Genomic DNA, 20,255 nt, shown 5'->3' with positions numbered 1-20,255 from the left:
ATTCTGGAGCTGCAATCCTTGAATCATGTGTGACTGTACTATCTAACCAATAGATTAATTCAGAGTTTTCAAAAGGGTTCAGGAAGCATGTAGTTTATTCAATTCATAATTTTCAACTGCTAAATGCATCTTTCTTTCTAGTCAGCTTGAAATCAAATGTAACCATATTTGAACCATGTCAAGATCACTGGAGATGTACAGTTTCTCTGACAGAAACAAGCCTACCTTTTGATTTGCCTCAATTTCATCTCGCATTTCCTGGTTTACTGCTATTCTTGTCAGAGATCTATAGCAGAATTCAAATAAAGTATTTTAGTAAAAGAAATTATGCGATGTTATCTTTTCTCTACTCTGTGATTTGTTAGTGTCATGTCTTACACAAACATGAATGCTGGGACTCAAGTAAGTTCTATCTGAGTGTCTCTTTTGGCCATCATTTCAACTGCATTTCGCAAGCTAATGGATATGGCAGGATTGCAATTGTATAAGACTGTTGCAAATAACTGACCTCGTAAATGTGATTTTACGCAAAGTCAGTACCTGGTTATCAAGACAATGTGCAATAACTGGAAGTAGTGTGTATTCTGGGATGTTGATACAGCAAATGCATCCTCCACTAGCTTTTCAATTTTGCCCTAACACTTACATGAAATGCAGTTGCAAATATACGTCAGAATTTAATGAACAAAATTTGTCATTAGCAATAACAAACACTACCGCATGCACACCGTTTAAGCTTTTTGTTTCCATAGATGGGAATATTTATGAACAACTTCATACCCACTGCATCACAAAAGCTAACATACAAGAACATAAACATATCATTCGAAGCAGGAAGTGGTCATGCGGCCCTATGAACCTTCTCCGCCATTCAATCAGCTGAGCTGATTACTCCACAATCCTATATACCCCTTTCTCATCAAGATCTATCTATCTCTGCAAATATTCAAAGACTCTGCTTCCACTGCATTTTGAGGAAGGGAGCTCAAAAGATTCATGAATGAGAGAACAAAATCCTCCTCCTTATTGTCTTAGATAGATGACTCTTGACTTTCAAACAACGATCAGATATTCCTAGATTCTCCCGCAAGAGCGAGCATCCGCTTCAAGGCGTCTCAGGATCCTATATGTTTCAATCAAGGTACTCTTACTCTTCTCAACTCTAGTGGATACACGCAAGGCCTGTTCAAACTTTCCTCAGAAGATAACCTGTCTATTTTGGGTAAATCTGCATTTTGTCACTGAGCTGTTATTGTAATGGAAGGAAGGCGATGGCCTAGTGGTATTGTTGCTAGCTAAGTAATCCAAAGACCAGGGAAATGCTCTGAGAAACTGGGTTCAAATCCCATCTTAGGACACAGTGACATTTGTATTCAATACAAGAAATCTGGAATTACAGGTCTAATGATCATTATTAAGCCACTGATGATTATTGTCTGATCTGCATCTAACAGCAACCTGGCTGACTCTTAGCTGCTGTATGAAATGGCCAGGGAGGCCATTCAGTTATATCAATCACACGAAAGGAGATGAAACAGAGTGGGCCACCTGGTATCAACTTAGGCATTGGAAATAACACAGCAAACATAGCCTAGTCAACCATGCAAAGTCCTCCTTACTAATATCTGGGGCTAGCAGATTAGTCCAGCAAAAGCCTTAATTAGCAACAATCACACTCACAGAATCATACCTATACATTGTCCCAAAAATCACCATCATAAGACATAGAAGCAGAAGTAGGCCATCCAGCCCACTGAATCTGCTCTTCCAAACGATCAAGGCAGATATGTTTCTAAACTCCATTCCCCTGCTTTCTTCCTGTAACCATCCATCTTCTGACTAATCAAGAACCTACCTCTCCCTGTCTTAAATACACTCAATGACTTGGTCTCCTCAGATCTCCACAGCAACAGGTTATACAGATTCACCACCTTCTGGCGAAAGAAATTCCTTCTCATATCAGCTTTAAAGAGTCGTTCCTTCACTCCGAGGTTTTGCCCTTGGATGCTAATCTCTCCTACAAGTGGAAAACATCTTCACATCTAGTCTATGCAGATCTCTCAGTACTCTAAGTTTAAATGAGATCCTCGCTTATCCTTCTAAATGCCATCGAGTACAGACCCACAATCCTCAACCACTCCTTATAACAAGCCCTCTACTCCCAGGATCAGTCTTGTAAACCTCTTCTGGACCCTCATGTGCCATCTCATCCTTCCTTAAATAAGGGGTCCGAAACTGCACACAATATTCCAAATGTGTTCTGACCAGAACCTTAAACAGCTTCAGCAGTACATCGCTGCCCCTGCATTCTAATTTTCTTCAAATAAATGCTAACATTGTATTTGCCTTCCTAAGTGTCAACTGAACCAAAGAGGATTCTGAACTTGGACTTCTAGGTCTCTTTGTCCTTCAAATTCCCAAAGCCTTTCCCTGTTTAGAAAATAATCCACACCTTTATTCTTTCTACCAAAGTTCTTGGCATCTGCAACTTCTTTGCCCACTCTCCAAGTGCTCCGCTACTTCCCCACTTCCTCATCACTACCTGTTCTTGCATCTTTCTTTGTGTCATCTATAAAATTAGAAACAATGTCCTCAGTTCCTTCATCCAGATCATTAATGCACAATGTGAATAGTTGTGGTTCCAACACTGACACCTGCAGAACTCCACTAGTTACTGACGGCCATCCTGAAAAAGACTCTTTATCCCCATTGTTTGTCTTCTGCCAGTCAGCAAATCCTCTATCAATGCTATTTCCTTGTCACTAATACCATGGGCTCTTACCTTATTTCACAGCCTCCTCTGTGGCACCTTGTCAAAGGTCTTCTGGAAATCCAAATTGATCCAAATGGATATCACTGGCTCTTCTTTGTCTAATTTGCTCTTTACCTCATTACCTCATAAAGGAATGACAACTCTCCTTGACAAAGCCCTTTTTTTAACCAGTCTATAACATCCTGTCTTCTGCCTCCCTCCCTTTTTAAATAGGAGCTTTACATTCTCAGGTTCCTGTGATTCCTGACAGATCACCATCAATGCCTCCTCAGCTATCTCCTTCAGACTCTGGGATGTAGTTCATCCAGTCCAAATGATTTGTCCACCTTCAGGACTTCCAGCTTTCCCTGCGCCTTCTCTTCAGTGATGACCACTACTCTTAACTCTGTCGCCAACTATGTTGAATTTCTGGCATACTACTGATGTCTTCCACTGTGTCTTCTACCTGTTCAGTTCCTCCACCATTTCTTTGTTCCCCATTACTACTTCTCCAGCCTCTTTCCTTAGTGGTCCAAAATCTACTCTTGCCTCTTTCCCTTATCTTTTGTGTATCTAAAAAATCTCTTTTATATTCGTATTTAGCTTATTCTCAAATTTCATTTTATTTTCTCTGCCTTTATGGCTTTTTAAGATTAGATTAGATTAGATTCCCTACAGTGTGGAAACAGGCCCTTCAGCCCAACAAGTCCACACCGCCCCTTGTAGCATCCCACCCAGACCAATCCCCCTATAACCCACACACCCCTGAACACTACAGGCAATTTAGCACGGCCGATCCACCTACCCTACACATCTTTGGGCTGTGGGAGGAAACCGGAGCACCCGGAGGAAACCCATGCAGACACGGGGAGAACGTGTAAACTCCACACAGACAGTCGCCCGAGGCGGGAATCGAACCCAGGTGCCTGGCGCAGTGAGGCTGCAGTGCTAACCACTGAGCCAGTGTCGCCCCCCTCTGGTTGTCCTCTGGCGTTTTTTAAAGGGTTCCAAATCCTTTGGCTTCCAACAAATTGAGTCACATAAAGAAATGTTTACCTCAAGTCAAAGCCAACTGTTGCAAGCAAGTTTCTTCAGGAATACGCTTTATTCTTGTCACCACTGAAATAACTCCACAGAGGTCAGTATTCCATCAAGTTACTCTTTATTTATATAAGAAGAGTCCTTGACTCTAGTACTGCCTCTTCAGCGTCAGGTGTCAGGATGCCAGTATTTCTGGCACTCTTCTTTTCATCTGTCAACCAGGGCTCCCTGGTTGGACCAGATTAACAGCCCCAATCAGGGAACTCATATTCTGTGACATCCAGCTGGCTGACCTCATTATAAAAGCAGCCCATGTCCAAATATAAAGAGACAATGGACAACATCCAGGCTTGGCTAACAAATGGTTAGGAACATTCATGCCACACAAGTGCCAGTCAATTGAAATTACGAACAATCACCTCTTGTAATTCAACAGCAACACCATTGGTGAATCGCTCACTATCAACATCCGGGGAGTTATCATTGACCAGTAACTCAACTGATCACATAAATACAGTGAATACAAGAGCAGATCAGAAGCTAGAAATCCTGCAGACAGCAACTTAACTCCTGACTTCTCAAAGCTAGTCTATTATCTACAAGTATAGGTCAGAGTATGATGAAGTACTCACTAATCCAGATAAGTGCAGTTTCAACAATACTCAAGAAGCTTGACATCCTTCAGGGTAATGCAGACTACTTGTCTGGCAAAATATTTACAAATAATCATTCTATCCACTGCCAATGCTCTGTAACAGCAGTGTATATCACCTACAAGATGCACCACAGATATTTACCAAGTTTCTTATACAAATATTCCAGATCCTTGACCACTGTCATCTGGAAGAATAAGGGCAACAGTTAAATGGGAACAGCTATATCTGCAAGTTTGCCTCACTTGGAAATATAATGACACTCCTTCAGTGTCACCGGGTCAAAATGTTGGAATTCTCTCCCTAAGTAGCACTGTGTTATTACCTAAACCACATGAGCTGCAGCAGTTCAAGAGACAGCTCACCTCCATTTTCTCGAGGGCAACTAGAGGTGGGCAATAAATCCTGGGTCAGCCAGTGATGACCACACCCTGTCTGTGAGTGGATTGATGGAGATGGAGCTCAGAGAGAGGAAGATATGAAAGGGGTAGGTAGACAAGAAGATTATTGCCGGTAAGCCACAACAGAAGAGAAGCTGGTAAAGTGGTAAAGTTATTGAATTTGTCCTTCTATTTTTTTTCAACCACACCCACGTTCTGGTCCTTTCATGACATGGGTTCCTTTCAGCATAGCGAACCCATTCTCACTTACTTTTAGTCCTATTACTACATTACATGTTTTGCCTTCAGCACAGCCTTTCAATTCTCTATTTTTAGTAATCATTATCACTTATAAAACTTTTCTTCTGTCCCAACCTACTATCAATAATCCCCTTGTCTGCCTACCCCTTTCATATCTCCCTTTCCCTGGGCTCCATCACAACTTACCCACATACCGGAGGTGTTACTTCTGCTTTCTCATCAAAGATGATGCCAAACGTGCTGAGTTTCTCCAGCAATTTTGTTTTTGTTCCAGGACTCTAGCATTAAAGGAAAAGGGCAGTATGTCCAAGGACAGTATGCCCCTATTAGATTAGATTCCCTACAATGTGGAAACAGGCCCTTTGGCCCAACAAGTCCACACCGCCCCTTTAGAGCATCCCACCCACACCCATCCCCATCCCCCTATAGCCCACACACCCCTGAACACTACGGGCAATATAGCGTGGCTGATCCATCTAGCCTGCACATCTTTGGACTGTGGGAGGAAACCCACGCAGACACGGGGAGTATGTGCAAACTCCACACAGACAGTTACCCGAGGCTGGAATCGAACTCGGGTCCCTGGCGCTGTGAGGCTGCAGTGCTAACCACTAAGCCACTGTGCTGCCTAGGGTTGTGACAAAAGCTGGCAGGTTTAAGGATCCCTGGCTGATGTGGGATATTGAGGCTCTGATCAAGAAAAATAAGGCGGCATACATAGGGTTTAAGCTATCAGGCTCAAGTGAACCTCTAGATGATGATGAAAAGTGTAGGTGCACACTTAAGAGGGAAATCAGAAGAGCGAAAAGTGGGTATGAGATGGATTTGGCAGATAAGGATAAAGGTAATCCCAAGAGGTTCTATAATTATATTTGGAGTAAAAGTGTGGCTAGGGAGGAAATAGGTCCCCTTCAAGATCAGCATAGCCATCCATGTGTGAAGCCACAGGGGATGGGGGAGATTTTTAATAAATATTTCTCCTCAGTGTTTACTTAGGAGAGAATCATGAATACTAAGGAAATAAGGGCAACTAGTGAGGATGTTTTAGACTGCATGCATATTATCAGAGTGGAGGTGTTTGCAGCCTTAGATCACATTAAAGGTGGAAATGGGTCTGACCAAGTCCATCCTCGGATGTTATGTGAGGCTAGGGAAGAAACTGCAGAAGCCCTTGTAGAGATATTTGCTTCAGCTTTAGCCACTGGTAAAGTTCTGAAAGACTGGAAGATGGCTAATGATGTTCCACTGTTTAGGACACATTGCAAAGACAAGCCAGGGAACTACAGGCCAGTGAGTTTGACATCAGTGGTAGAGGAGATAATGGGAACTGCAGATGCTGGAGATTCCAAGATAATAAAATGTGAGGCTGGATGAACACAGCAGGCCAAGCAGCATCTCAGGAGCACAAAAGCTGACGTTTCGGGCCTAGACCCTTCATCAGAGAGGGGGATGGGGGGAGGGAACTGGAATAAATAGGGAGAGAGGGGAGGCGGACCGAAGATGGAGAGTAAAGAAGATAGGTGTAGAGAGAGTGTAGGTGGGGAGGTAGGGAGGGGATAGGTCAGTCCAGGGAAGACGGACAGGTCAAGGAGGTGGGATGAGGTTAGTAGGTAGCTAGGGGTGCGGCTTGGGGTGGGAGGAAGGGATGGGTGAGAGGAAGAACCGGTTAGGGAGGCAGAGACAGGTTGGACTGGTTTTGGGATGCAGTGGGTGGGTTTATTATCTTTTATTATTTTATTATCTTGACATCAGTGGTAGGCAAGTTATTAGACAAGATACTGACAGACAGGATCAACCAACATTTAGATTGTCAAGATTTGAGCAGTCAGCATGCATTTTCTTATGGGAAGTCATGTCTGACAACTCTTAGAATTTTTTGAAGAGGTAACCGACAGGATAGATGAAAGTAAAGCAGTGGATGCTGCCTATACGGACTTTAGTAAGGTCTTGGACAAGGTTCTACACAGCAGGCTAGTTATGAAGGTTAGGTTGCACGGGGTCCAGGAAGAACTAGCTAATTGGATTCAAAACTGCCTTGATGGTAGGAAGCAGAGGGTGATGGTTGAAGGTTGTTTTTCTGACTGGAGGCTTGTGACGAGGGGTGTGCACAGTAAGAGGTGTTGGAACCTTTGTTATTTGTTATTTACAAAAATGAAAACTGGATGTGAATGTACAAGGCATGATTAGTAAGTTTGCAGATGATATAACATTAAGAGGTATCATTGATGGCAAGGAAAGTTATCAAAAATTACAGAGGATCTTGAGGGAAGTGAATTGACAATTAGCAAATGCAATTCAATACAGATAAATGTGAGGTATTGCACTTCAGAAAGTCAACCCAAAGCAGGACTTATACAGTAAATGGTAAGATCCTGAGCAGTATTGAGGAACAGAGGGCTCTCGGACTATAAGTACATAATTCATTGAAAGCAGTGCCACAGGTGAACAGGGTGGTGAAGAAGGTATTTAGAATGCTGGCCTTCATTGGTTGAGGCACTGAGAAGAGGTTATGGAACATTATGTTACAGTGTATAAGTCATTGGTGAGGCCTCACTTGGAGTATTCTGTACAGTTTTGGTCACCCTGTCATAGGAAAGGCATTGTTAAACTGGAAAGTGTGCGAAGAAGATTTACGAGGATGTTGCCAGGACTAGTAGGGCTGAATTATAAGGGAGAAGTTAGCCAGGATAGGACTTTATTCCTTGGAATGTAGGAAAATGAGACTGAGGTGTATAAAATCATGAGAGGCATAGAGAGGATGAATGCATATAGTCTTTTTCCCAAGAATAGGGAATTGAAAACTAGAGAGCATAGATTTAAGATAAGAGGGGAAAGATTTAAGAAGGAGCAGAGGGGCAACTTCTTCATAAGAGAGTGGTACATAGATATAATGGTCTGCCAAAGGAGGAGTCAGAGGCAGGCACAATAGCAATATTTAAAAAACATTTGGATAGGTACATGGATGGGAAGGGCTTGGAGGGTGCTTAATTGGATATGGGCCAATTACATTCACATTAAACAAGAACTAGGAAACGTGGATTGGGAGCAGTTATTTGAGGGCAAATGTACGTCTGGCATGTGGGAGGCTTTTAAAGACCAGTTGAGTAAAGTGCAGGACATACATGTCCCAGGAAAACTGAAGGATGGGAATGGCAGGATCCAGGAACCATGGATGACAAGGGAAACTATAAACTTAGTCAAAAGGAAAAAGGAAGCATACAATAGGTCTGGGCAGCTACAAACTGATGAAGCCATTGAGCAGTATAGAGAACATAGAAAAAAACTTAAATGCAGAATCAGGAAGGCTAAAAAGGGACATGAAATGTCTTTAGCAAACAGGGTCAAGGAAAATCCCAAGGCTTTTTATGCATATATTAGAAGAAAGAGGGTAGCAAAGGAAGGAGTAGGCTTCTCAAGAACAAAGGAGGGAAGTCATGCATGGAGCCATAGGAAGTGGGAGAGATTCTTAATAAGTGCTTTTTGTTGATATTCTTTGAGGAGAAGGACATGACTGATGTTGAGGTCGGGGATGAGCGTGTGAATATTCTAGAGAATGTCAATATATTGAAGGAGGAAGTATTGGGTATCCTAAATTGCATTGAGGCAGACCAGCCCCAGGGCCAGATGGGATCTATCCCAGGTTACTGCTGGACGCAAGGGGAGAAATAGGTGGGGCACTAGCAGATATCCTCACATCCTCTTCGGTCACAGGTGAGATTCGAGAAGAATGGAGGTTAGACAGTGCTGTTTCCTTGTTTAAGAAAGGAAGCGGGGATAATCCAGGAAATTTCAGGCCAGTGAGTCTGACATCTGTGGTGGGGAAGCTCATGGAGAAGATACTAAGGGACAGGGTATATACACATTTGGAAGAAAATAGACAAGTTAGTGACAGGCAGCATGGTTTTGTACAGGGAAGGTCATGTCTCACCAACCTGATTGAATTTTTTAAAGCAGTGACAAAGATAATTGATGAGGGAAGAGCTGTGGGTGTAGTTTATATGGAGTTTAGTAAGGCATTTGATAAAGTTCCACGTGGCAGGTTGGTACAAAAGCTAAAATCACATGCGATTCATGGTAGGCTGGCTAGATGGATACAAAACTGGCTTGGTCATAGAAGACAGACAGTAGCGGTGGAAAGGTGTTTTTCAGAATAGAGACTGGTAACTAGCAGTGTTCCACAGGGATCAGTCATCACTCCTCAGTTGTTTGTAAAGCATATAAATGATCTGGAGGAAAACGTGGGTGGTCTGGTTAGTAAGTTTGCAGATGACACAAAGATTAGTGGAGTTGCTGATAGTGCCGACAATTGTGAAAGGATACAACAGGGTATAGATAGATTGGTAACTTGGGCACAGAAATGGCAGATAGAGTTTCATCTGGAAAAATACAAGGTGGTGCATTTGAGGATCAAATTTAGGTGTGAATTATTATGAATGGCAGAACGCTTGGAACATTAACATTCAAATTCAAATGGATCTGAGCGTGCAGGTCTACAGTTCCCCAAAAGTGGCAACACAGGTGGCTAAAGTGATTAAGCAGGCACAAGGCATGCTTGCCTTAATCGGCTGGGACCTGGAGTATGGGATTTGGCAAAACCATGTTGCAGCTATATAAAACCCTTGCGAGGCCGCATTTGGAGTACTGTGCAGAGTTTTGGTCGCCACATTACCAAAAGGACATGGAAGCCTTGGAGACAGTGCAAAGAAGGTTCACCAGGATGTTGCACAGTCTTGATGGCATTGGCCATGAGGAAAGGTTAAAAAGACTAGGATTGTTTTCACTGGAAAGACAGCAGCTAAGTGGAGGCCTGATAGCAGTCTACAAAATTATGAAAGGCATAGATACGGTGGTTAATCAGAGGATTTTTCCCAGGGTTGAAGTTTCAATTGCAACAGAGCACAGGTTCAAGGTGAGGTTGCAAAAGTTTAAGGAAGATGTGGAGGAAAGTTTTTCATGCAGAGAGTGGTAGGAGCCTGGAATGCACTACCAAAGGAGGTGGTGGAAGTGGGCATGTTGGTGACATTTAATAGGCATGTGGATGGTTACATGAATAGGGAAGGAATAGAGGGATACGGACCGAAAAAGGGCAGAAGGTTTGTTTTTTGCCTAGTAGGGCATGGTGATTGGCACAGGCTTAGAGGGCTGCTCCTGTTCTGTACTTCTCTTTTGTTCTTTGTTCTTGTTCTAAATACGGGCAATTGGAACTACCCGAGTGGGCGTCATGATCAGCATTGGCCAGTTTGGGCCGAAGGGCCTGTTTCCATGCTATATTACTCTATGCGTCTACAACTTTATAATGACTCTACATGCCATTCTTTTAATATCCTTTCAACTGATTGATCAGTCTTACAGCCTTACAGTTGTTTTCCTTTTGATCGGCACGACTCAGTGGTTAGCACTGTTGCCTCACATCACCAGGGACCCAGGTTCGATTCCACACTCAGGGGACTGTCTGTGTGGAGTTTGCACATGCTCCCCAAGTCTGCATGGGTTTCCTTCAGGTGCTCTGGTTTCCTCCCACAGTTCAAAGATTTGCAGGCTAGGTGGATTGGCCATACTAAATTGCCCGTAGTGTTCAGGATAGTGTAGATTAGGAGGATGGATCTGGGTGGGATGCATCGAGGGTCAGTGTGGAATTGTTGGGCCGAAGAACCCGTCTCCACACTGTGGGGATTCTATGAATCTGAAAGGTATATGCACAAGTCAGCATCACTCATGAAGCAGACGGAGAGATGTGCGACAATTGAGCATTACAGTGAAGCAGACTGAGAATGCAAAACTGAGTCAGAAGCGCAGCAATGGCAGGAGATAAAAAATGGCGGTAGGCAGCTCCTTCAATCTGTTTCTACCTGTCAAAGCCAAATTTGATGTTTTAGGAAGCAGGTAGGTAATTAGTGGGTGTTTCTTCTGGGTTCTTTTGATGGCTATTTGGTTCAGGAAATGTTAATACCATTGGGTACAGTAAAAATGTACTTAAAATATTTAACATCCAAATCAATTAATTAAATAAAAGAGATTGCTAGACAAGTGACATATTGCAGCTGTATTATGTGAGAACTGGTGGTCAGCACTACAATCCATAGTGACCACATTCACAGCAAGAATCATAGAATCCCTGCAGTGTGGAAACAGGACCTTCGGCCCAACAAGTCCACCTCAGGGAATCCCATCCAGATCCATCCCCCATAACCTACCTAATCTGCACCTCCCTGAACACTACGGGCAATTTAGCATGTCTAATCCACCTAACTTGCACATCTTTGGATTGTGGGAGGAAACCACAGCACCTAGAGGAAACCCACACAGACACGGGGAGAATGTGCAAACTTCACACAGCCCGAGGCTGGAATCAAATCCGGGTCCCTGACACTGAGGCAGCAGTGCTAACCACTGTGCCACCATGCTGGCACCTCGAAGAACTTTGACTCGGAACTGATAATCTGAAGACAGAGTTGCCCACATGGTGATATTTCAGGGAGAGGGAGCATCATCTGCATACATGTTTTGAGGAGAGAGTCACAGCTCTTAGAATTATTATATCAAGTTTGGTCTGTGGTTGGGGATAGTGGGTATAGCTACGGGTGAGGCAGGTATCTCAAATTTAGCTTTGGAGGAACCACTGCCACAGGCCTTGTCCTTGATATGAGGTTCTTGCTTTTGGTCTGGACTAGAGCACAGACTGCAAGGAGAATGACGGAATTGACTACCATACATTCAACTGTAGGGAGAGAAGATAAATGTAGTTGTAATTGGGTAACATACAGTCATACAGCAGAGAAACTGACCCTTCAATCGAACTAGTCCATGCCGAACAAAATCCCACGTGCCTGCTCCTGGTCCATATCTCTTCAAACCTTTCCTATTCATATAATTACATGACTGCCTTTTAAAGCCTTTGATAAGGTTCCACATGGTAGGCTACTGGAGAAAATACAGAGGCACAGGATTGAGGGAGATATAGCAGTTTGGATTAGAAACTGGCTTTCTGTAAGAAGGGAACGAGTGGTGGTTGATGGAAAATATTCAGCCTGGAATCAGATCACTAGTGGTGTGCCTCAAGGATCTGTTTTGGGACCACTGCTGTTTGTCATTTTTATAAGTGACTTGGATGTAGGCATAGGTGGATGGGTTAGTAAGTTTGCAGATGACACTAAAGCGGTGGAGTGGTGGACAGTGTGGAAGAATGTTGCAGGTTGCAGGGAGACTTGGATAAACTGCAGAATTGGGCTGAAAGGTGGCAAATGGAGTTCAATGCGGATAAATGTGAGGTGATTCACTTTGGGAAGAATAATAGGAAGGAAGAATACTGGGTCAATGGAAAGATTCTTGGTAGTGTGGATGTGCAGAGGGATCTTGGAGTCCATGTACATCGATCCCTGAAAGTTGCACCCAGGTTGATAGTGCTGTTAAGACGGCTTATGGTGTGTTAGGTTTTATTGGTAGAGGGATTGAGTTCCACAGCCGTGATGTCATGCTGCAACTGTACAACTGTACAAAACGCTAGTGCGGCCTCATTTGAAATATTGCGTGCAGTTCTGGTCGCCCCATTACTTTTTCAAATGCTTCCACAAGGAAGGATGTAGAAGCATTTGAAAAAGTGCAAAGGAGATTTACCAGGATGTTGCCTGGTCTGGAGCACAGGCTCTATGAAGAAAAGCTGAGAGACTTGCGTGTTTGCATTGGAGAGAAGGAGGCTAAGAGGGGATTTAATAGAGACATACAAGATGATCAGAGGATCAGATAGGGTGGACAGTGACAGTCTTTTTCCGAGGATGATGACTACAGCTTGTACAAGGCATAGCTACAAATTGAGGGCTGATAGATTCAAGACAGATGTCAGAAGCAGGATCTTTACTCAGAGTGGTAAGGGCATGGAACGCCCTGCCTGCCAATGTAGTTAACTCAGCCACATTAGGGGCATTTAAACAGTCCTTGGATAAGCATATGGATGATGATGGGATAGTGTAGGGGGATGGGCTTAGATTAGTTCACAGGTCAGCGCAACATTGAGGGGGCCGAAGGGCCTGTTCTGCGCTCTATGTTCTAAATGTCATAATTGTACCCACATCCTCAGGAAGTTCATTTCACATGCGAACCACCCTCTGCATAAAAAAAATTACCTCCTGACTTTTAAAAATTTCTCTCCTCTCACCTTAAAAATGTGCCATTCCAGTCTTGAAATCCTCCATCTTATGGAAAAGACAGATACCATTAACTATATCAATACCTCTTCATTATTTTATAAACTTCTATCAGATCACCTCTCAATGATCTACACTCCAGTGAAAAATGTCCCAGCTATCCAGCCTTTCTTTACAACACAAACCCTCCATACCCAGCAACAGCCTGGTAAATCTCTTCTGACCTTCTCCAGCTTGACAATAACCTTCTCATAATTGGGTGACCAAAACTGGACACAATATTCCAAAAGAGGCCTCACCAATGTCCTGTACTACCTCAACATGATTTCCCACCTCCTATACTCAAAGGACTGACAGTGAAGGCAAGCATTCAAATGTCTTTTTAAACACCCTCTCCATATGTCCCTCTGTTCTACAACACTACCCAAGGTTCTACCGTTAATTGAATAAGCCATACCCTTCTTTGCTGTACCAAAATGCAATGCCTCTCAATTATCCAAATTGAACTCTGTGTCATTTTTCAGCCCATTGATCCACTTGAACAAGTTTCCTTTGTAATCTTGGAAAACCTTTTTCACAATCTACTATGCCATCAAGTTTGGTGTTATCTGCAAACTTACTAATCATGCCTTCTATGTTCTCATCCAAATCATCTGTATAAATGACTAACAAAATAGGGCCCAGAACCAATCCATATTGAATACTGCTGGTGACAGGCCTCCAGTCTGAAAAGCAACCCTCCACTACCACTCTCTATCTCCTGCCGTTAAACCAATTATATATCCAGCTGGCAAGCTCACCTTGAAGCTCCCACGTTACATAATCTTACTAATTAGTCTACCATATGGAACTTTGTCAAAGGCATTACTAAAATCCAAATATACAATGTCTACTGCTCTGCCATCATTAATCATTTTGGTAATTTCCTCAAAAAAACTCAATCTTGTGAGACAAGATTTTCCTCACACAAAACCATGCTAACTATCCCTAATCAATTTTGCCTCAATGTCCATAAATCCTACGTTTTATAATCACCTCCAACAATTTACCCACAACTGAAGTCAGATTCACAGGTCTATAGTACCTCGGTTTCTCCTTACAATCTTTCTTAAACAAAGATACAGTATTAGTCATTCCTACCAAAGTATATAATAATTTCTGGCTTCTCATTCTCACCTTTAACCGCCCTGAATCCTAGCACCAGGAAAGCAATAAACCATCTAAAATTTATGTTCAGTGCCACAGAATCATCTGTCTGTGCCCCACTAGCACAGTCCCCTATAACAATAATTCTATTAAATCTTGTCAAACGTTGCCTAGCATAAGAATCATTCCAAGTGACCACTAACTGACTGGCCCTTCCATTTTCCTCAGAGAGACTTTCCCCTTCTACAGGTCCAAAAACTGAATGCCTATTTGATAGAGGAGTATCCACTGGAAACTTTCGAACTACGTTCCTACCTTTCCTGACAGTCACCCATCTATCCGAATGATCCTGCTGTGTAATAACCTAAATCTACTAGCTAAGTCACTCTGTACCTTATTAACATTGAGCCTAAAGAGTTTCAATAACACCTTATATATAAAATAAACTACTTTTCATTACCTACAGAAAATAATGTTAAAATGGAGAAAAAATAGAAATATATACATCAAAACATATAAAACATAAATAAAACTAACCACTTAGCTGATTAACTAAATAAAAGGACAACTCCACTTCAATAATTTCCTCAAAAATCTTCTCCAGAGATGACAAAACCAAACAAAAACACAACTCCTTACTTAAAAGAAACTATTCAGTTTTTCAAAACAAAACCTCTTCAATGTGAAAAAAAACTCCTCTAAAACAGATATAGTATTTTTAAACTTCTGAATTTAAAATAAAAAAAACCTCAGCTGTTCACTGTTGACACTTGAAAGCTCATTAGAAAAAAGTCAGTTTAAAAAAAATCACAATTATTTCTGGGTTTTTTTTACTGTTAATGAAACAAAATGAATAAAAATCTTATATTAGTAGAATATAATGATTGTAGTAGCATTAAAAAAACTATGACAAATCTTTCACTAAGCCTGCAAGCCAACATTTCTGCCCTCGATTTAATGTACATTTCTAGCAAAGCTCAACACAAGCTGAGGGAACAGCCCCTCATTTTCCACTTAAGCACACCACAGCCTCCAGGACTCGATACTGATTTCAACAACTCCATCCTTCATTTTTATTACAATCCTTCCCTTCCAATGTCTTCAGTTTATTCTCTATTTTCTAATATAACATGGACTGTTAATACCTATCCTTCAATTATATCCCTTCTCTTTTACCCTTAGCACTCACCCTTACAGTCTGTTATGCTTGTTCCTTTGCCCCCTTCCTCAACAGAATAAAAAGGTCATCTTTTGATTTCTTCATAATTCTGAAGAAGAGTCAAGTTGGACTCGAAATGTTAATTCCGTCTCCCTCCAAACATGCTGCTAGACCTGCTGAGTTTTTCCAATACATTCTGTTTTTACTTCAGATTTTCAGCATCCTCAGAAATTTGCTTTAATTAGGATGTTTTGTTTGGCAGAGATCACTGAAAAGTGTTACTGCAAAGGACGGAGGCAAGTATATCACTGGAATTACATGCAGTAGCATCCCTGTGGAGCATAGATATTAACATGACGGCAGTACTGGCTGGCCTATCAGACAGAGCTCCCCACCTTCAACAATGTACACTTTTAATGCATCAATGCTGAAGATTGTGTAAATTAGCCATCCATAATTTGAGACTGAAATGAATCCTTTTTCCATTCACAAAATGAAGGCATTGCTGGCTACAGCAGCTTTTATTGTCCTTCGCTAATTGTCCAGAGGGCAGTTACGAGTTGGGAGTTACAAATAGGCCAGACCAGGCAAGGATGACTTTAGTGAGCCAGATGGGTTACCCTTTAAGTTGAGCAATCATTTATTCAGAATGATACAGTTCAAAGCAACTTCTTGGAGTTCAGGATTTGGTTGAGGGCTGACCAAATAACCAGTTCTTTATATGTATCCTGGTGCAAAAGCCGTACCTGTGTTAGTTTGCAACCTAGCCAATCAGCAAGTTTTTACTATGCTGAGATGCATTATAAAAGGTGTCAGTTCATCTGGACTGAATGTCCTCAAAAGCATGGTCCCAAATACATCTTTCCTTATTTTCCATAGCTGCAAACTCCTCCTTTTTATTCTCCTCATTTTCAATCCACTAGCCAAAGTTAGAAATATGTGTGTGTGTGTGTGTGTGTGTGTGTGTGTGTGTGTGTGTGTGTGTGTGTGTGTGTGTGTGTGTGTGTGTGTGTGTGTGTGTGTGTGTGTGTGTGTGTACGCGCGTGTACATATACATGTTTATATATAAAATATATATCTCCACCACTAATAGAAATGAAACACAATCTTTAAATGTATTTCGTACCAAGCACAAATATGAGACTTATGTTCATTTGTCTTCTATACAAGTGTACACAAGTGTTCTCAAATTCTTAACCTACTCTAACGATTTTTTATAATGTGAATACTACATATTCTATTACATTCTATCACATTATTTTTTCCAATCAGTGTGCACAATTTTTACAGTGAATGGTTAAATCAATGAACTCCATTTCAGCAATCTTGCATTTCACGCTTTGAAAAGTCAATAATAATCTCAAAGTCTCCTTTTCTACTGTAAAGTCCTCCTGATAGTGGCTTAATTTCTTAGAAAATATCTGCTAGTTTCTCTATTACTAACTCAGCATCTGGTAACAAAACTACAGCTACCCTCAAGTCACTAGCATTGTGAGTTAAAAGTTTCCATAAGGTGGCCAACACCAGTTCTTGGATTAAAAATGTCTTCAGTTTCTCCTCTGTTGTCTTGGCACTCTGCTGACCAGATTGCCTTGCTTGTTTTTGTAGTAAACCTGTTCAAAATACAGATCTTGGGCTCAACCTAGGCTCAAGGGAACAGAACGATCTTGGGGTGCTTGTCCACAGATCTGTGAAGGTGGCAAATCAGTTAATAGGATGGTTAAGTAGGCATTTGGATATTTGCCTTTCTCAGTTGTGACACACATTAATAGAACAGGGAAATTATGTCGGAGCTGTACAGAACGTTGGTTAGGCCATAGTTGGAGTACTGTGCTCAGCTCTCATCACCACACAACTTTCTTTCATTCACAAAATGAAGGCATTGCTGGCTACGGCAGCTTTTATTGTCCTTCGCTAATTGTCCAGAGGGCAGTTAAGAGTTGGGAGTTACAAATAGGCCAGACCAGGCAAGGATGACTTTAGTGAGCCAGATGGGTTTTTCCTGGCAATTCATAATAGATTCACAGTCATCAGTAGACTCTTAATTCCAGATTTCTTTTGATTAAATTCAAAGTCCACCATCAGTCCTTGCAAGATTCAAATTCAGGTCCTCAGAACATAACCTAGTTCTCTGGTTTAACAGTCTAGTGATATTACCATTAAGTTGTTGCCTCCCCTGTAGAAAGGATGTGATTGTATCAGAGAAAATGCAAAGGAGATTCACCAGGATATTGCCTGGGATACAGCATTTCAACTATGAAGATTGGCTGAATTAGTTCAGGTTAATTTTCTTGGCAGCAGAGAAGGCTGAAGAGGGACCTGATTGAGGAGTATAAAATTATTAGGGGTATGGACAATTTGGATAGAAAGCAGCTGTTCCCTTTAGTTGAAAGGTCAATAACAGTCAGAGTCATACAGCACAGAAACAGCTCTTAAACCCACCATCTCTATGTCAACTAAAAAACTCCAAACTACACTAATTCCATTTACCAGCATTTGGTCCATAGCCTATGTCCTGCATTTTATGCGCTCATCAAGGTGCTTTTTAAACGTTGTGACAGTACCACACCTCCAATACCTTCTCAAGCAATTGGAAGGTTAGTTTTCAAACGTTTCATCACCATTCTAGGTAACATCATCAGTGAGCCTCCGACGAAGTGCTGGTGTTATGTCCCGCTTTCTATTTATCTGGTTAGGTTTCCTTGGGTTGGTGATGTCATTTCCTGTTCTTTTTCTCAGGGGATGGTAGATTGGCTCCAAGTCAATGTGTTTGTTGATGGAGTTCGGGTTGGAATGCCATGCTTCTAGGAATTCTCGTGCAAGTCTCTGTTTGGCTTGTCCTAGGATGGATGTGTTGTCCCAATCAAAGTGGTGTCCTTCCTCATCTGTATGTAAGGATACGAGTGATAGTGGGTCATGTCGTTTTGTGGCTAGTTGATGTTCATGTATTCTGGTGGCTAGCTTCCTGCCAGTTTGTCCAAAGTAGTGTTTGTCACAGTTCTTGCAAGGTATTTTGTAGATGACGTTCGTTTTATTTGTTGTCTGTATAGGGTCTTTTAAGTTCATTAGCTGTTGTTTTAGTGTGTTGGTGGGTTTGTGGGCTACCCTGATGCCAAGGGGTCCGAGTAGTCTGGCAGTCATTTCAGAAATGTCTTTGATGTAGGGGAGAGTGGTTATGGTTTCTGAGCCCGTTTTTTCTGTTTGTTTGGGTTTGCTGCTGAGAAATCGGCGGACTGTGTTCATAGGGTACCCATTCTTTTTGAATACGCTGTATAGGTGATTTTCCTCTGCTCTGCGTAGTTTCTTTGTGCTGCAGTGTGTGGTGGCTCGTTGGAATAATGTTCTAATGCAGCTTCATTTGTGGGTGTTGGGATGGTTGCTCCTGTAGTTCAGTATTTGGTCCGTATGTGTTGCTTTTCTGTAGACGCTGGTTTGAAGTTCCCCATTGGCTGTTCGCTCTACTGTGACATCTAGGAATGGCAGTTTGTTGTTGTTTTCCTCCTCTTTTGTGAATGTTATGCCAGTAAGGGTATTATTGATGGTCTTGAATGTTTCCTCTAATTTGTTTTGTTTAGTGATGACAAAGGTGTCATACACATAGCAGACCCAAAGTTTGGGTTGGATGATTGGCAGAGCTGTTTGTTCGAGTCTCTGCATTACTGCCTCTGCTAAGAACCCTGATATCGGGAAACAGTGGGAAACTGTTGTCTGCTGTAGACCTGTTCTGCTGGTAGGCAAATTCCAAGGGTTCAAGGCAGACTGGGAGGCTAGTGCTGATGCGGCCCGTGACTAGACTCTAGATGAACTTCATAATTATGGAGGTCTGAGCCACCAGACAGTAGTTGTCAAGGCACAGTACATGTGTTTTCTTTGGTACTGGATGGTGCTGCTCTCCTTGAACCCAGTGGTGACTTCAGATTATAGTAAGGAGAAGTTAAAGATGTCAGTGAATAATCCCTCCAGCTGGTCCACACAGAATGAGTGTACGGCCCCAGACTGGGTCAGTTACTTTCCTTGGGCTCACTCTCAAGAAGGCCGATCTGACGTCTGTGGCAGTGACCAAGGGAAAAGGTAAGGCCAGGGCTGTTGGGGCAGGTGATATTTTCAACTTGTATTCAGCTCGAACTAAGCATGTAAAGCATTAAGTGCATTAGGGAGGATGTGTTTTTGTCTGCTATTCTGTTCTGCTTCATTTTGAATCCTATTATGCAGTGTAGGCCTTGCCTCAAGAGGTGGGTGTCAGTGTGGTTAGTTTGTGTCTCCAACTTAGTCCTGTATTACCTCTTGGCTTCTCTAATTGCTTTGTAGAGGTTGTATCTGGATTTCCTGTAAAGATCTGGGTCATGTGACTTGAACGCCACATGCCTTGTCTTCAGTAGGCAATGGATTTGCCAGTTCCATGGTGTCTGGATGGGAACATACAGATTGATTTCTCCTGCATGTAGTCCTCTATGCACTTGCTAGTGAAGTTCGTGTAGTGGTGGCTTACTCATCTAGGTTGATCACTAAATTTTTGAGTATGGACCAGACCAATTTTTAAAACAAAACTGTAATATTTGTTACGACTTCAAAACTAGTAAGGCTTAATTTATGGCATGCTAACCCCTGTGTGTTGTACGATCAGACTGATTGTTCAGGATATAGATGATCCCTGCCTGAGTCACCCTTCAGTGACAGATATGGCCATCAAGGATTAATCCTCAGTCCATTAATCTCTGAGTG

At 42.1% G+C, this 20,255-nt stretch overlaps 1 protein-coding gene across 1 annotated transcript in view; it reads right to left on the bottom strand.

The window, feature by feature from the left end:
• Window positions 1–20,255, bottom strand: part of LOC125453242 (UDP-glucose:glycoprotein glucosyltransferase 2) — a 177,527-nt gene that overhangs the window by 68,671 nt on the left and 88,601 nt on the right. Inside the window, exon 11 of the mRNA XM_059646959.1 lies at window positions 226–286. Within this exon, the coding sequence (XP_059502942.1) occupies window positions 226–286 (61 nt within the window). The remainder of the gene's footprint in view (window positions 1–225; window positions 287–20,255) is intronic.

Source organism: Stegostoma tigrinum, chromosome 6 (assembly GCF_030684315.1).
Source record: "Stegostoma tigrinum isolate sSteTig4 chromosome 6, sSteTig4.hap1, whole genome shotgun sequence".
Classification (NCBI taxonomy): Eukaryota; Metazoa; Chordata; class Chondrichthyes; order Orectolobiformes; family Stegostomatidae; genus Stegostoma; species Stegostoma tigrinum.
Note: the sequence above shows the minus strand (reverse complement) of the source record. Positions and strands in the feature narration are given on the sequence as shown.